The 18,903-nt window shown below is 37.9% G+C and overlaps 2 protein-coding genes across 5 annotated transcripts in view; both read left to right on the top strand.

Annotated features, from left to right (window-relative positions):
- Window positions 1-18,903, top strand: part of LOC138331040 (aspartate--tRNA ligase, mitochondrial-like) — a 669,399-nt gene that overhangs the window by 86,794 nt on the left and 563,702 nt on the right. The window lies entirely within an intron of this gene.
- The window catches only part of LOC138331038 (transcription elongation factor SPT6-like), a 54,485-nt gene that overhangs the window by 8,550 nt on the left and 27,032 nt on the right, over window positions 1-18,903 (top strand). Inside the window, exons 8-18 of the mRNA XM_069278493.1 lie at window positions 262-450; window positions 1,644-1,748; window positions 2,169-2,258; window positions 9,019-9,158; window positions 10,682-10,905; window positions 14,364-14,493; window positions 14,844-14,994; window positions 15,200-15,295; window positions 15,419-15,517; window positions 17,976-18,119; window positions 18,322-18,452. Coding sequence (XP_069134594.1) covers window positions 262-450; window positions 1,644-1,748; window positions 2,169-2,258; window positions 9,019-9,158; window positions 10,682-10,905; window positions 14,364-14,493; window positions 14,844-14,994; window positions 15,200-15,295; window positions 15,419-15,517; window positions 17,976-18,119; window positions 18,322-18,452 — 1,499 coding nt within the window. The remainder of the gene's footprint in view (window positions 1-261; window positions 451-1,643; window positions 1,749-2,168; window positions 2,259-9,018; window positions 9,159-10,681; window positions 10,906-14,363; window positions 14,494-14,843; window positions 14,995-15,199; window positions 15,296-15,418; window positions 15,518-17,975; window positions 18,120-18,321; window positions 18,453-18,903) is intronic.

The raw sequence follows: 18,903 nt of genomic DNA, 5'->3' as shown, positions 1-18,903 counted from the left end.
AATCGAATACAAAAATTACTAATCGTTTCAGCCCTACTATATTTGACACAATTAAAACGCGATTTCAATGGCAGTAACGACTGGTGAGTCAGCTGACTGAGAACACGGTAAACAGTAGGGATTCAAAAAGCCAACTAAGCGTGACCTAAGTAATTGATGCCTCAGGTCTTTGTATTTTGTTTCTAGGACTCACATGAAAACAATCCTACATAAATGCTGATTTGGAATGCTCAAATCATACTTAGTTTTGTCAATTGACAGGTTTATGAGCCAACAGAATTGGAGCGCGGATTTTTCACAGACAAGGATCAGGAAATTCGAACAAAAGATATGCCAGAGCGTTTTCAATTAAGACAGATACCTGTTCGTCCGCTTGAGGAGGGAGAATTAGATGAAGAAGCAGAATGGATATATAAACAGGCTTTTACTACCCCTACCATGTCACAACAGGTAACGTTTACCTCTACCATGTCAAAACAGGTAACATTTACCCCTACCATGTCACAACAGGTAACATTTACCCCTACCATGTCACAACAGGTAACATTTACCTCTACCATGTCAAAACAGGTAACATTTACCTCTACCATGTCACAACAGGTAACATTTACCCCTACCATGTCACAACAGGTAACATTTACCCCTACCATGTCACAACAGGTAACATTTACCTCTACCATGTCACAACAGGTAACATTTACCTCTACCCTACCATGTCACAACAGGTAACATTTACCTCTACCATGTCACAACAGGTAACATTTACCTCTACCATGTCACAACAGGTGACATATACCTCTACCATGTCACAACAGGTAACATTTACCTCTACCATGTCACAACAGGTAACATTTATCCCTACCATGTCACAACAGGTGACATATACCTCTACCATGTCACAACAGGTAACATTTACCTCTACCATGTCACAACAAGTAACATTTACCTCTACCATGTCACAACAGGTAACATTTACCCCTACCCTACCATGTCACAACAGGTAACATTTACCCCTACCATGTCACAACAGGTAACATTTACCCCTACCATGTCACAACAGGTAACATTTACCTCTACCATGTCACAACAGACTTTTACCCCTACCATGTCACAACAGGTAACATTTACCTCTACCATGTCACAACAGGTAACATTTACCTCTACCCTACCATGTCACAACAGGTATCATTTACCAGGGCTTGCGCTGTCGGTCACCATAGGCGCCATTTGGGAATTTGAAATTGACAGGTCACATTGTAAGAAAACTTTTACGGATCGTTTTTGACCCCATTGTCCTTTAATTTTTAGGTCATCTGTCGGGATGACCTATTGTCATCATGCACCGTCCGTCGCCGTGCGTAAACTTTTCATTCAAGAAATTTCTTCTCAATAAATAGAACGCCCAGGGTACTGATATTTGGCCTGTAGCATGCTGGGATGAAGAGCTACCAAATTTGTTCAAATGAATGACCTTGACCTTCATTCAAGGTCACAGGGGTCAAAATGGCTAAAATCTTTAAATGTCTATTTTGTGTTGTGCCAATAGTCAGATGACTGTTAAGGCCCATGGGCCTCTTGTTTTATTTGTTCTTAATTTAAAAATAAAATTATATGATGTAATTCCTATATAACTTTGTTGACAGAACCTTTTGGAACAGGAGAGTCATGGGAACTTGGGTCGACGCCCGCCAAGCATGGTCAACAAAATTCGAGAGGCTATCAATTTCATGAGAGATCAACATCTTGAGGTATAATAATTGTGGTAGTCTCCCTTTGTTTATAAATCCAAGTCTTAATATGTACAATATCATCTTATTCCTAGAATCCTTGATTATGTAAAAAATAAACAGTTTCATATCTCTGTATAATTCTAAACATGGTATGTATATGAAGTTTTTATCACCATTGGCCAATTGATGTTTAATTAACAAAAACAAAATAAAAATACAAAATGTCAGTGATATGTCTTTAAACCAATTAGTCCTTCAAAAACAGATGTTTAATTAAGAAAAACAAAATTGAAATATGAATTGTCACTGATATGTCTTTAAACCAACTAGTCCTACATAAACAGCGTAGCCAGATGTCAAACCAATCTTATGTTGAATTTGTATTAATATAATTTTGTTGGTGTTGAATTTTTATTGATACAATTTTGTTTTCAACAGGTGCCCTTCATTGCCTTTTATCGTAAGGAATATGTAGAAGCAGATCTCAACATCAACGACTTATGGAAAATCTGGCAGTTTGATGAAAAGGTAATGATAAGTGAATAGTTTATTTGAATACAAGGTATTTTTCTTCAATCGTTGAATATAAGTTGTTTTCTTTGATCGTTGAATACAAGGTGTTTTTCTTCAATTGTTGAATAAGAATGATATTAGCATAATGAACCTGCAGCAGTTGAAGTTTTTATAATGAATTGAATCATTTATACATGTATTTAAGACTAAAAAACTACTCAAGAAATTCTGTGATAAATGTATATAAGTCTGTGATAAGTCTGTGATAAATGTATATGCAGTACCTGAACTGTTTAACGTTCCCAGCCTAACGCAAACGCAACGCTAAAAAATCGTCCGTTAGCTAACGCTAACGATTAACGATTAACAATAAACGATTAACGCAATACCGGCTAACGATTAACGCAAAACGCAAAACGATCGGCTAGGATAAACCGGAAATACCATTGTTATAATCACGGGCACGGCTTGACGATAAATGAATTACAGATCTTGCTGTTTTGAAATTCAAATGAAAGTACAAGAAAAACTGGAGTATGTTCGGCATTAAAGTTTCTGTATATCATATAAATATTTGCCTATGAAAACTATATGGACACGATGAAGTCAAAGACGACAGTACTCGATGCAAAGTTTCCATGTACAAAATGTACGTTTACGAAATGAATGACAAGAATGGTATTATTCTAAAGTGTCATATTTACCTGATATTTTAAGATATAACAAATTGTTACAACATCTCTTTACTGATAATCACACAATGAAGTCAAACACGACTACTCGATAAGAAGTTTCCACTTCACACGTACGTTTACATACTTGTACAATAGGAGAGTGAATAAGAATTTATATCATGCCTAAGCACATTAGAGTCCCCTTTGCCTCTTGGATATTATTAAGAGAGAATTGTATTAGTCTTAGTGTCATATTTGTCCAACATTTTAAGAAATAACAAACAAATTGTTACAACAACACTTTATTGATAATATCACCGTCACAATGTCATAACTTTAGTGAAGCAATTATGCGTATACTGTTACATGTACTTTAAATGGAAACATTTTCACACAAATACATTTAAAATGCTGTATATCAAATTTCCATCTATATGTTTGATTTCTATTATCGATGTTTCATAACTCAACAATGGTAATAATTAACATCTTATAGTGTTTCCCGCATCAATCACAAGTTTCAGGGTTTTTTCAGATTGTCAAAAGGCTCTTCTGCTTATAATGGAAAATTGTATTCTCGGAATATTTGTTTCATAACCGATTACACGCTGTATATTACTAGGGTGTTCATTCATAAAAGCTCATTGCTTACAATTGACTAGGCATCGATTTTAGGGTCGTACATGTACATTTACAAATGCACGCACATAAGCGACAGCTACTGTAATAAAGATTGAACATTTGAATTCGTGTTTCACCATTTGCAGTTCTCTCATTTTATAGTTCATGCATATAATAAAGATATAAAGAACGAAAATATTTCACTTCCAGTTATTTATATTCAAATTAAGTCAATTATGCATAATCATTGATGACAACGACGATGAAGATAGTGATGCACATGCATACATGTATGTACACTGAAGATAACTGTAAAATTGCATTGCGACAATTTTCTACATATATTTGTAACTGGTGTAAGAAATATAGTTATTTGATCACATTTCATATCAAGCAACTCTTCAATTTACAGTTTAAACAAATTAATTATTCATACAATGTATAAATGTAAGCTAATTCATTCTAACGTAATCTACCGGTATAGGAAAGCATATTGCACACATCAAAACTTTGAAATACGACAGTACATATACATATATGTCCGTGAAATGTACTGTCACAGTGTACATTTTTGTACGGGGCACAGGTAAGTTGGGTATAAAGTTAATCTCCCTCCCAAGAAGGTGTTAATGACAGGTGAACTCCACCCGTGGCCAGCTACAGGGGGTCGACACAAGGTAACACCAGTCGTGACCTATATACCTGTACAGGTAAAATACCCATGCGCGTCACACTGGACATTGAAGAGATTCCAGGTACAAATAACAACGAACACATGTGAGAAGGTGCCCGTGACTGTCCAGTTTTTATTGATATGAGCTTAAAGGTATATCCGTGTCTGATTTGACACGCGTACAGTACGTGTGAAGGCTTACAATGTAACGTACCCCTGCACAGTTCGAATTCTCTACACATGTTTACATCATTTTATTCCATTTTCATATAGATACAAGTACTAATTAATTGCGTTTAAAAACATGTACATGTAAATGCCAAATCTCACCTATTCCCCGTGTTCAAACTCGTCATATTAATGATTTTTAAATTTCACAAACACAAATCTCCCTAGTCTTTTTTTGCCTTCTTCGTACATTGATAATATGTAACATAACAAGAAGAATATTATGCAGCGAGTCTGTAATAACATTTTTAGCACACCATCATCAGATGGTGGGCTATTCAAATCGCTTTTTGTCCGTGGTCCGTGGTCTGTCCTTCCGTCCATCCTTCCGTCCGTCCGTCCGTCCGTTAACAATTCTTGTTATCGCTATTTCTCAGAAAGTACTGAAGGAATTTGTCTCAAAATTCATATGAAGGTTCCCCTAGGGCCCTAAATGTGCATATTGCATTTTGGGATTAATCAGTCAACAAGATGGCTGCCAGGCAGCCATCTTGGATTTTGATAGTTAAAATTTGTTATCGCTATTTCTCAGAAAGTACTGAAGGGATCTGTCTCAAATTTCATATGTAGGTTCCCCTAGGGACCTAGTTGTGCATATTGCATTTTGGGACCGATCGGTGAACAAGATGGCCGCCAGGCAGCCATCTTGGATTTTGATAGCTTGAGATTGTTATCGCTATTTCTCAGAAAGTGCTGAAGGGACCTGTGTCAAATTTCATATGTAGGTTCCCCTAGGAACCTGGTTGTGCATATTGCATTTCGGGACCGATCAGTCAACAAGATGGCCGCCAGGCAGCCATCTTGGAATTTGACATTTAAAGTTTGTTATCGCTATTTCTCAGAAAGTACTGAAGGGATCTGTCTCAAATTTCATATGTAGGTTCTCCTAGGGACCTAGTTGTGCATATTGCGTTTTGGGACCGACCGGTCAACAAAACGGCCGCCAGGCAGCCATATTGGATTTTGATATTTAAAGTTTGTTATTGCTATTTCTCAGAAAGTATTGAATAGATCATTCTCAAATTTCACATGTAGGTTCCCCTAGGGCTCTTGATGTGCATATTGCAATTTTGGACCGATCATCAACAAGATGACCGCCAAGGAACCATCTTGGATTTTGACAGTTGAAGTTTGTTACTGCTATATCTCAGAAAGTACTGAAGCGATCTGTCTCAAATTTTATGTGTAGTATATGTTTGAAAAAGTTTAAAAAGTAGAGAAAAGATCCATCTTTCCATTGTCAGACATAGATCATTCTTTGGTGGGCGCCAAGATCCCTCTGGGATCTCTTGTTTATATTTTTATTATCTCTTTCAGTTGTTGTGGATTCTTTCTAAAATAATGCTTTTGACATTAATATTCTGTAAGACAGTTTCGTTAATATTTGAATTGCTTTGGCAGAAATCATAGTAACTACAAACATATATATGATATATGTTTCTGATAATAATAATAAAAAAAGTGATAATCACATTAAGTTTTGAAATGTCATTTAAATACGAGTATTTCAGAACGTTTTCACGGATAGGAGCGTACGTCATGTATGCGATCTTGTTACTGTACATGTTTTTATTTCAACCACATCTAACAAACATATATACATCCAAAAGAGATATAAAATTCGATACAATATACTTTATTCATATTTTTTTATTTCATAGATGTAATGAAAATCGCTTCTAAAGAAGCGGTAAACGCAATATCATATCCGGATCGTCAAAGCATCTCACTGGTATTTGGTTCTATTTTTAGTGGCTAACTTTAGCGGAAGTGGGTCCTGCAAATGTTAACGCAAACGATTTCTAACGCAAACGATTGCAAATGCAACTAACGATTAACGATCACTAACGCAAACGATAACGATAAACGATTGCTAACGCTAACGCTTGCTAACGGAAATAACGCAAATTTGGGAAAGTTAAACGGTTCAGATACTGTAAGTCTGTGATAAATATATATAAGTCTGTGATAAATGTATATAAGTCTGTGATAAATGTATATAAGTCTGTGATAAATGTATATAAGTCTGTGATAAATATATATAAGTCTGTGATAAATGTATATAAGTCTGTGATAAATATGTATAAGTCTGTGATAAATATGTATAAGTCTGTGATAAATATGTATAAGTCTGTGATAAATGTATATAAGTCTGTGATAAATGTATATAAGTCTTTGATCAATGTATATAAGTCTATGATAAATGTATATAAGACTGTGATAAATGTATATAAGTCTATGATAAATATATATAAGTCTGTGATAAATGTATATAAGTCTGTGATAAATGTATATAAGTCTTTGATCAATGTATATAAGTCTATGATAAATGTATATAAGTCTGTGATAAATGTATATAAGTCTATGATAAATATATATAAGTCTGTGATAAATGTATATAAGTCTGATAAATATATATAAGTCTGATAAGTGTATAAAAGTTTCACATTTCAAAAAGTAAATTGAAACATTTGATTAAAAATATTACATATACATGTATTAATGATAGTAAAAATGATTTAGACAATAAACTGATTAGCCTGACATGGTAGACTTTAATGTTTCTGAAGTTTAAGCCCATATTTTTAGTCCACCATCAACAGATGGTGGGCTATTCAAATCGCTTTTTGTCCGTGGTCCGTGGTCCGTCGTCCGTCCTTCCGTCCGTTAACGATTCTTGTTACCGCTATTTTTCAGAAAGTACTGAAGGGATGTTTCTCAAATTTCATATGTAGGTTCCCCTAGGGCCATAGTTGTGCATATTGTAATTTGGGACCAATCGGTCTACAAAATGGCCGCCAGGCAGCCATCTTGGATTTTGATAGTTAAAGTTTGTTACCGCTATTTCTCAGAATATACCGAAGGGATCTTTCTCAAATTTCACATGTAAGTTTCCCTAGGGTCCTAGTTGTGCATATTGCATTTTGGGACCAATTGGTTAACAAGATGGCCAACAGGCCGCCATCTTGGATTTTGACAATTGAAGTTTGTTACCGCTATTTCTCAGAAAGTACTGAAGGGATCTGTCTCAAATTGCATGTGCAGGTTCCCCTAGGGGTCTAGTTGTGCATATTGCATTTTGGGACCGATCGATGAACAAGATGGCCGACAGGCCGCCATCTTGGATTTTGACAATTGAAGTTTGTTACCGCTATTTCTCAGAATGTACTGAAGGAATCTTTCTCAAATTTCACATGTAAGTTCCCCTAGGGGCCTAGTTGTGCATATTGCATTTTGGGACCAATCTGTTAACAAGATGGCCGGCCGCCATCTTAGATTTTGACAATGGAAGTTTGTTACCGCTATTTCTCAGAAAGTACTAAAGGGATCTGTATCAAATTGCATGTGCAGGTTCCCCTAGGGGCCTAGTTGTGCATATTGCATTTTGGAACCGATCGATGAACAAGAAGGCCGACAGGCCGCCATCTTGGATTTTGACAATTGAAGTTTGTTACAGCTATTTCTCAGAAAGTACTGAAGGGATCTGTCACAAATTGTATGTGCAGGTTCCCCTAGGGCCATAGTTGTGCATATTGTAATTTGGGACCAATCGGTCTACAAAATGGCCGCCAGGCAGCCATCTTGGATTTTGATAGTTAAAGTTTGTTACCGCTATTTCTCAGAATATACCGAAGGGATCTTTCTCAAATTTCACATGTAAGTTTCCCTAGGGTCCTAGTTGTGCATATTGCATTTTGGGACCAATTGGTTAACAAGATGGCCAACAGGCCGCCATCTTGGATTTTGTCAATTGAAGTTTGTTACCGCTATTTCTCAGAAAGTACTGAAGGGATCTGTCTCAAATTGCATGTGCAGGTTCCCCTAGGGGTCTAGTTGTGCATATTGCATTTTGGGACCGATCGATGAACAAGATGGCCGACAGGCCGCCATCTTGGATTTTGACAATTGAAGTTTGTTACCGCTATTTCTCAGAATGTACTGAAGGAATCTTTCTCAAATTTCACATGTAAGTTCCCCTAGGGGCCTAGTTGTGCATATTGCATTTTGGGACCAATCTGTTAACAAGATGGCCGGCCGCCATCTTAGATTTTGACAATGGAAGTTTGTTACCGCTATTTCTCAGAAAGTACTAAAGGGATCTGTATCAAATTGCATGTGCAGGTTCCCCTAGGGGCCTAGTTGTGCATATTGCATTTTGGAACCGATCGATGAACAAGAAGGCCGACAGGCCGCCATCTTGGATTTTGACAATTGAAGTTTGTTACAGCTATTTCTCAGAAAGTACTGAAGGGATCTGTCACAAATTGTATGTGCAGGTTCCCCTAGGAACCTGGTTGTGCATATTGCATTTTAGGACCGATTGGTGAACAAGATGGCCGACAGGCCGCCATCTAGGATTTTGATAATTGAAGTTTGTTACTGTTATATATCTCAGAAAGCAGTCAAAGGATCTTTCTGAAATTTCATGTGTAGTACTATGTAGTAAAAGCTTGAAAAGCAGAGAAAAGATCCCTCTTTCCTTTGTCAGACAAAGATCGTTCTTAGGTGGGCGCCAAGATCCCTCTGGGATCTCTTGTTAGTACAAAGTAAGAAAATGTTTCTATTCTTTGTTATATAGTGGACACAGCTCAGAACCAGAAAAACCAATATGGTCCGCCTGTTTGAGAAAATGCAAAATTACCAGTTTGAGGAGAACGCTGATCCTGACAAGGTTCTGGAGTCTAATGTGAGGGCTCTCACAGAGGAGGATATTGACAGGTATTTCTATGGTGGATCATAACTGTGTCATTTTACTGACATGATCAGAATTTATTGTTTGTTTGATGAAACGTCCAATTAACTACCTGGGTCATTTAAGGACCTGCCAGGTTTAGAAGAAGGGAGGAACAGTCAGAGTACCTGGAGAAAAACCACCACCAACCTGGCCACAGCTCCACATGAGATTCAAACTTACAATCCAGTGCTAATGTCGGGACGCGTTAGTATTCAGAATTTAAACTTAAGGCTAACTTGAATGTATTAGAAAAACTAGGAAGAAATATACTATTTTGATGATAAAATCATTATACAGTGTAACTTCCGAAAACCGAACCTTCTCAAAACCGATCACCTCTAGAAACCGAACATGGATGTCATGTACGGAATGAATTCCTCTTTATTAATAGTATATAAAACTTCCCAAAACCGATCCCTTCCAAATCCGAATACCAGACCGATTTTGAGATCGGAATAGTCAAATTTAACTAAAATACACTTCTGAAAACCGGCCTTACCTGAGCGACACCGATAGATTGCATTGAGGTCTGATCAACCGACTCTGAAATACACACGTACCTGTACCTTAGTTGTCGCATGCTATGTCCTGGGGCATGTATACAGATGTGAAGGCTATAATATAGGTACACAGTATATTTAATCATGTCTATTGTTTAGATATTTAACGAAGGTCTACCACGTGCACGCGGTTTGTTTACTGTAGGAAAACAAGCAGAGCTAGTAATAAAGAGAAAGTTTCGTATTCAAATCACACAGATTTTTTATTTAAATTATCTGTATGAAGAAGCCAAAGCCATATATTGTTTTAGTAAATGACTATGTCATATAATGACCGGCATCGACTGATCATCATGTAATATTAGACCATATAATTTGATTCTTGACGTAACCGGAAGCGATCGGCCGTATGTAGGTTAGTGCAGACGACAACATCCCCAAGAACATTTACGCAACTAACTTACTAAACTACGTTTATAAGCGGTAACAAAGTCAAGATTGTTGTAATCCATTCCTTTTTAAATGTATGATTCTCTCTTTTGTGATAACATTCACATGAACAATCAATATCGGTCGGTTTTAACAAACACTAGCCATACATGCGGTACACTAGTGTAAAAAACGACTTCCAATCTATTAAATCCGGATCATAATGATCGGTATTCAGTTCACTTCTCCAAACCGAACCCTCTCTAAACCGGCCAAAATTATGTGCACCGACCATGATCGGTTTCGGAAGGTTCCACTGTAATTATTTTTTCTTTGTGTTCATACTAAATCTGATATACTGATTGGCTGATTCTATTTTTTCATACCACTATTGAAAAAAAATCAATCTGAGAACCGCGAGAAATCTCAATGTTATTGTGACGTCACAATAGAAACATTTTTTTCGTCTTTGTGTGGTCTGCCTTGTGACATTTGAGCCAATAAGAAATTAAAAAGTTGAACTTCATAATTGAATTCTGTAGCAAAACAGAACATAAACCGTGCTTTTGTTTGTGTAGAATCAAACAAGTACAGACCATCGAGGAGCTGAGGGATGTCTACCAGCACTTCCTGTTATATTACGGACCGGACATCCCAAAAATGAGGAATGCAGAGAAAGTTAAGGCTCGTCACGACGAGGAAGGGGAACGCCCTGAAAATGAGGAGCCTCCCGAACAGCAGGAGATGATCAAACAGGCGTCTCGTAAAAGTGGTTACACGATCTGTCAACAAAATAAGCTAGGTTTGTACATGTTCCGTCAACAGAATAAGCTAGGTTTGTACATTATCTGTCAACAGAATAAGCTTAATTTGAACGTGTTCTGTCAACAGAATAAGCTAGGTTCGTACACAATCTGTCAAAAGAATGAGCTAGGTTTGTACATGATCTGATAACAGAATAAGCTAGATTTGTATATCTGTCAATAGAATAGTCTAGGTTTGTACATGATCTGTCAACAGAATCAGCTAGATTTGTACACGAACTGTCAACAGAATAAGCTTGATTTGTACACAATCTGTCAACAGAATAGGCTAGGTTCTTACACGATCTGTCAACAGAATAAGCTAGGTTCTTACACAATCTGTCAACAGAATAAGCTAGGTTCGTACACAATCTGTCAACAGAATAAGCTAGGTTCTTACACAATCTGTCAACAGAATAAGCTAGGTATGTACACAATCTGTCAACAGAATAAGCTAGATTTGTACATGATCTGTCAACAGAATAAGCTAGGTTCTTACATGATTTGTCAACAGAATAAGCTAGGTTTGTACACAATCTGTCAACAAAATAAGCTAGGTTTGTACATGATCTGTCAACAGAATAAGCTAAATTTGTACACAATCTGTCAACAGAATAAGCTAGATTTGTACATGATCTGTCAACAGAATAAGCTAGATTTGTACATGAACTGTCAACTGAATAAACTTGATTTGTACACGATCTGTCAACAGAATAAGCTAGATTTGTACACGATCTGTCAACAGAATAAGCAAGGTTCTTACACGATCTGTCAACAGAATAAGCTAGGTTCTTACACAATCTGTCAACAGAATAAGCTAGGTTCGTACACAATCTGTCAACAGAATAAGCAAGGTTCTTACACAATCTGTCAACAGAATAAGCAAGGTTCTTACACGATCTGTCAGCAGAATAAGCTAGATTTGTACACGATCTGTCAACAGAATAAGCTAGATTTGTACAGGATCTTTCAACAGAATAAGCTAGATTTGTACACAATCTGTCAACAGAATAAGCAAGGTTCTTACACGATCTGTCAACAGAATAAGCTAGGTTCGTACACAATCTGTCAACAGAATAAGCTAGGTTCGTACACGAACTGTCAACAGAATAAGCTAGATTTGTACATGAACTGTCAACTGAATAAACTTGATTTGTACACGATCTGTCAACAGAATAAGCTAGGTTTGTACACAATCTGTCAACAGAATAAGCTAGATTTGTACACGATCTGTCAACAGAATAAGCAAGATTCTTACACAATCTGTCAACAGAATAAGCTAGGTTTGTTCATGATTTGTCAACAGAATAAGCTAGGTTCGTACACAATCTGTCAACAGAATAAGCTTGGTTCGTACACAATCTGTCAACAGAATAGGCTAGGTTTGTACATGATCTGTCAACAGAATAAGCCAGATTCTTACACAATCTGTCAGCAGAATAAGCTAGATTTGTACACGATCTGTCAACAGAATAAGCAAGGTTCTTACACGATCTGTCAACAAAATAAGCTAGGTTCGTACACAATCTGTCAACAGAATAAGCTAGGTTCGTACACGAACTGTCAACAGAATAAACTAGATTTGTACAGGATCTGTCAACAGAATAAGCTCCTTTTTTACTCAATCTGTCAACAGAATAGGCTAGGTTTGTACAGGATCTGTCAACAGAATAAGCCAGGTTCTTACACAATCTGTCAGCAGAATAAGCTAGATTTGTACACGATCTGTCAACAGAATAAGCTAGATTTGTACACGATCTGTCAACAGAATAGGCTAGGTTTGTACACAATCTGTCAACAGAATAAGCTAGATTTGTACAGGATCTGTCAACAGAATAACCTCGGTTTGTACACAATCTGTCAACAGAATAGGCTAGGTTTGTACATGATCTGTCAACAGAATAAGCCAGGTTCTTACACAATCTGTCAGCAGAATAAGCTAGATTTGTACACAATCTGTCAACAGAATAGGCTAGGTTCTTACACGATCTGTCAACAGAATGAGCTAGGTTCTTACACAATCTGTCAACAGAATAAGCTAGGTTCGTACACAATCTGTCAACAGAATAAGCTAGGTTCTTACACAATCTGTCAACAGAATAAGCTAGGTATGTACACGATCTCTCAACAGAATAAGCTAGATTTGTACACGAACTGTCAACAAAATAAGCTTGATTTGTACACAATCTGTCAACAGAATAAGCTAGGTTCTTACACGATCTGTCAACAGAATACGCTAGGTTTGTACACGATCTGTCAACAAAATAAGCTAGGTTTGTACATGATCTGTCAACAGAATAAGCTCAATTTGTACACAATCTGTCAACAGAATAAGCTAGATTTGTACATGATCTGTCAACAGAATAAGCTAGATTTGTACATGAACTGTCAAATGAATAAACTTGATTTGTACTCGATCTGTCAACAGAATAAGCTAGGTTTGTACACAATCTGTCAACAGAATAAGCTAGATTTGTACACGATCTGTCAACAGAATAAGCAAGGTTCTTACACAATCTGTCAACAGAATAAGCTAGGTTTGTACATGATTTGTCAACAGAATAAGCTAGGTTCGTACACAATCTGTCAACAGAATAAGCTTGGTTCGTACACAATCTGTCAACAGAATAGGCTAGGTTTGTACATGATCTGTCAACAGAATAAGCCAGGTTCTTACACAATCTGTCAGCAGAATAAGCTAGATTTGTACACGATCTGTCAACAGAATAAGCAAGGTTCTTACACGATCTGTCAACAAAATAAGCTAGGTTCGTACACAATCTGTCAACAGAATAAGCTAGGTTCGTACACGAACTGTCAACAGAATAAACTAGATTTGTACAGGATCTGTCAACAGAATAAGCTCCTTTTTTACTCAATCTGTCAACAGAATAGGCTAGGTTTGTACAGGATCTGTCAACAGAATAAGCCAGGTTCTCACACAATCTGTCAGCAGAATAAGCTAGATTTGTACACGATCTGTCAACAGAATAAGCTAGATTTGTACACGATCTGTCAACAGAATAGGCTAGGTTTGTACACAATCTGTCAACAGAATAAGCTAGATTTGTACAGGATCTGTCAACAGAATAAGCTCAGTTTGTACACAATCTGTCAACAGAATAGGCTAGGTTTGTACATGATCTGTCAACAGAATAAGCCAGGTTCTTACACAATCTGTCAGCAGAATAAGCTAGATTTGTACACGATCTGTCAACAGAACAAGCTAGATTTGTACACGATCTGTCAACAGAATAGGCTAGGTTTGTACACAGTCTGTCGACAGAATAAGCTAGATTTGTACATGATCTGTCAACATAATAAGCTAGGTTTGTCTCTAATTGTGTTATTATTTCTTGGTGAGAAAAGCATTTGTCGTTGGTTTAGATAAATCAGGCCCCATGTAAAAAGAAGGTACAACAGAATAACTAAATAGATTGTCTTGTTTGATTTGTAGATGATATTGCCCAGAAATTTGGCTTGTCACCAGAACAGTTTGGTGAGAATTTGCGAGACAACTACCAGCGTCATGATGTAGAACAGTACCCACTGGAGCCGCTGGAAGTCGCCAAGGAGTATATCTGCAGGTCTGAAAAATATGAAAATATACTTAGTTATTGATAGTCCAAAAGACCAAGGAATATATCTGCAGGTCTGAAACTTGTGAAAATATAGTTAATGATTTATAGTTCAAAGGACCAAGGAGCTTATGCCATACTGTGAGATCCGTCACAAAAATGACTTATGGTCAGAATTTTACCAAATTTGGCTGGTAATATCATAATGAGGTGGGGAATCCAAGTTGTACTAATGGTCGGGCTGACCCCCGGGGAGCCAAAGGGCAAGGATCATAACGGAAGCACCCTTATGTGTTTGGGATTCAGAATTGTGTGTAATCTGTAACATTTATATTACAAAAGTGTATTTCTTGTTTCAGTCAATTCCCGACAGACGAGGAAGTTCTGCTTGGCGCCCGCCACATGGTCGCCATGCAGATTTGTCATGACCCTCTGGTGCGACAGTGTGTCAGACAGACCTACTTTGAACGTGCCAAAATTAATGTTGTCCCGACTAAGAAGGGTATCAAGGTAGGTGTATTCCTGATAAAGCATTCATGGAATTCTATCACCCTTGTATTTCAATAATGAGCTGATGTTTGGGCAGGTGACCCTCTGACCTTTTCAGGTCTGTGCCGGGGATCAAATTTCAGCTGGCTTAGTGAAAGGCAAGTGGCTTATTTCTTATTCCAAATTGAAAGGTTTTGATGATATTATATATGCTTTGTGTCTACAGGAGATCGACGAGGCCCATCCCTGTTACGCCATGAAATATCTAAAGAATAAACCAGTAAAGGACCTGAAGGACGAGATGTTCCTCAAACTCACTCAGGTATGAGTCAGCGTACTTTGTAGACATAACAGTTTTCTATACATATCCCAGTTTCAATATCCAATTTATCGCCGCTGACAAATAAGGCATGTTTGACTAGCTTTGTTTTGAATTTCTGACCAGGGAGAAGAAGATGGCCTGTTGACTATCAGCATGTTTATAGATGATATGTCAGAAAGTGCACAGACCTATTTTGAGGAAGTTCGTCAGCTGTTCTATCGAGTAAGTAATTTCATCATCATGTTTCTTTAAATCTTTGATAAAGACGGTCCACGGGGACCAAAATTTGGATGATGGAGTTGTTTATGTTTAATATCCTTTATAACAGGTTGTGGCATTCATTAATTGTTGAGAAATACTAACGACCTATGTATCTTTATACAATTTCCCATTTTTAGGTCATGTGACCCGAAGGGTCAGGATGACCTATAGTCATCATGCTTCGTCCGTCGTCGTGCGCCGTCCGTAAACTTTTCACATTTCAATCTTCTTCTCAAGTTTGACCAGTGGGATTGAGCTGAAACTTACATGAAATGATCCTGACATGGTCCCGACAAAGTGTTTTTATTTTTTGGGTCGATCTGAAATCCAAGATGGCCGCCACAGCCGCCATCTTGAAAACACATTTTGAACTTCTTCTCAAGTTCTACTGGTGCGATTTGGCTGAGACTTGCATGAAATGATCCTGACATGGTCCCGACAAAGTGTTCTTATTTTTCGAGTGGATCAAAAATCCAAGATGGCCGCCACAGCCGCCATCTTGAAAACACATTTTGAACTTCTTCTCTAGTTCTAATGGTGCGATTTGGCTGAGACTTGCATGAAATGATCCTGACATGGTCCCGACAAAGTGTTTTTATTTTTTGGGTCGATCTGAAATCCAAGATGGCCGCCACAGCCGCCATATTGAAAACACATTTTGAACTTCTTCTTAAGTTCTACCAGTGCGATTTGGCTGAAACTTGCATGAAATGATCCTGACATGGTCCCGACAAAGTGTTGTTATTTTTCGGGTCGATCTGAAATCCAAGATGGCCGCCACAGCCGCCATCTTGAAAACACATTTTGAACTTCTTCTCAAGTTCTACTGGTGCGATTTGGCTGAGACTTGCATGAAATGATCCTGACATGGTCCCGACAAAGTGTTCTTATTTTTCGGGTCGATCAAAAATCCAAGATGGCCGCCACAGCCGCCATCTTGAAAACACATTTTGAACTTCTTCTCAAGTTCAACCGGTGCGATTTGGCTGAGACTTGCATGAAATGATCCTGACATGGTCCCGACAAAGTGTTTTTATTTTTTGGGTCGATCCGAAATCCAAGATGGCCGCCACAGCCGCCATATTGAAAACACATTTTGAACTTCTTCTTAAGTTCTACCAGTGCGATTTGGCTGAAACTTGCATGAAATGATCCTGACATGGTCCCGACAAAGTGTTGTTATTTTTCGGGTCGATCTGAAATCCAAGATGGCCGCCACAGCCGCCATCTTGAAAACACATTTTGAACTTCTTCTCAAGTTCTACTGGTGCGATTTGGCTGAGACTTGCATGAAATGATCCTGACATGGTCCTGACAAAGTGTTCTTATTTTTCGGGTCGATCAAAAATCCAAGATGGCCGCCATAGCCGCCATTTTGAAAACACATTTTGAACTTCTTCTCAAGTTCAACCAGTGCGATTTGGCTGAAACTTGCATGAAATGATCCTGACATGGTCCCGGCAAAGTGTTCTCATTTTCGGGTCGATCTGAAATCCAAGATGGCCGCCACAGCCGCCATCTTGAAAACACATTTTGAACTTCTTCTCAAGTTCTACCAGTGCGATTTGGCTGAAACTTGCATGAAATGATCCTGACATGGTCCCGACAAAGTGTTGTTATTTTTCGGGTCGATCTGAAATCCAAGATGGCCGCCACAGCTGCCATCTTGAAAACACATTTTGAACTTCTTCTCAAGTTCTACTAGTGCGATTTGGCTGAAACTTGCATGAAATGATCCTGACATGGTCCCGACAAAGTGTTGTTATTTTTCGGGTCTATCCGAAATCCAAGATGGCCGCCACAGCCGCCATCTTGAAAACACATTTTGAACTTCTTCTCAAGTTCTACCAGTGCGATTTGGCTGAAACTTGCATGAAATGATCCTGACATGGTCCTGACAAAGTGTTCTTATTTTTCGGGTCGATCCAAAATCCAAGATGGCTGCCACAGCCGCCATCTTGAAAACACATTTTGAACTTCTCAAGTGCTACCAGTGCGATTTGGCTGAAACTTGCATGAAATGATCCTGACATGGTCCCGACAAAGTGTTCTTATTTTTCGGGTCGATCCGAAATCCAAGATGGCCGCCACAGCTGCCATCTTGAAAACACATTTTGAACTTCTTCTCAAGTTCTACCAGTTCGATTTGGCTGAAACTTGCATGAAAGGAGCATGACATGGTCCCAACAAAGTGTTGTTACATCTCTGGTTGATCCCCAATCGAAGATGGCAACCATGACACTATATCTAATTAATTTCCTATATGATTATTGCCAAGGTACTCAAATGACCGTTAAGGCCCATGGGCCTCTTGTGTGTCTTGATATCTAAACCCAGAGTCTGTGGGTAGCATGTCATACTCAATACTGTAGGCTGTGGCCTGTTTCTCTGCATTGATGTGTAACATTTGGTTCAATAGGATGAATTCAGTCACCTGGTGCAGCAGTGGAATTTACAGAGAAGTCAAGCTCTGGAGCGAGCTCTCAACAAGCTCCTTTACCCTCAGATGGAGAAAGAGCTCAAAGCCAGGCTCATAGCAGAAGCCAAAGAAGGGATCCTAAAGGTATGTTTGACATTCATGTCTGGAACAGGCTATTACTGTCGCTGGATTTACTTGTTAAAGGGAACTACATAGCAATATAAAACTTAATGATGAAAGTCTAAGAAGTGTATGTGTTTGCTATTCATGGCCATCGAATATTAAAGCTTTGAAAGAAGTTATATCAAAGTTAGTATTCAATAATCTCCTTTTTATCCTTGTGTAGGCCTGCTGTAGAAAACTGTATAACTGGCTCAAGGTAGCGCCCTACCAAGCTGATCAACAGCTCGAGGACGATTACGATTATGACGAGAAGGAGGGTCTTCGTGTTCTTGGGATCTCATTTATCACTACAAGGTTTGTAATACTCCTGATATGAAGGTCACTTAAGTATTGATGTCACTATTTTTTAATTTTATCGGGGTATGAAAAAAAATTTGTTTGCAAACTGTGTGAATCCGCGTAGCGGATTCTCACAAAAGTTTGCAAACAATTTTTCTTTTCATAACCCGATAAAATTAAAAAATAGTGACATCAATACTTATAATTAATTTTATACTCTATTTGATAAAATGAAGTATGTTTAAATGTAACATTACAGTGGTTTTTCAAGGGACTCTTTTTTCCGAATCAATACGCAACGTCAATGTCTCTATTGTGACGTCACGATAACGTCGGGGTTTCGCGCCATTCTCGGATTTTTTTTTCATAGTGGTATGCAAAAAAAATATTGGCCAATCAGAAAGCCAGATTTGGTATGAAAACAAAGAAAAATTAATTATATCCAGTCCCATGTCTCACTTAGATA

This window comes from Argopecten irradians, chromosome 9 (genome assembly GCF_041381155.1).
Source record: "Argopecten irradians isolate NY chromosome 9, Ai_NY, whole genome shotgun sequence".
NCBI classification, from domain to species: Eukaryota; Metazoa; Mollusca; class Bivalvia; order Pectinida; family Pectinidae; genus Argopecten; species Argopecten irradians.
This window is presented reverse-complemented; position numbering and strand designations above follow the sequence as displayed.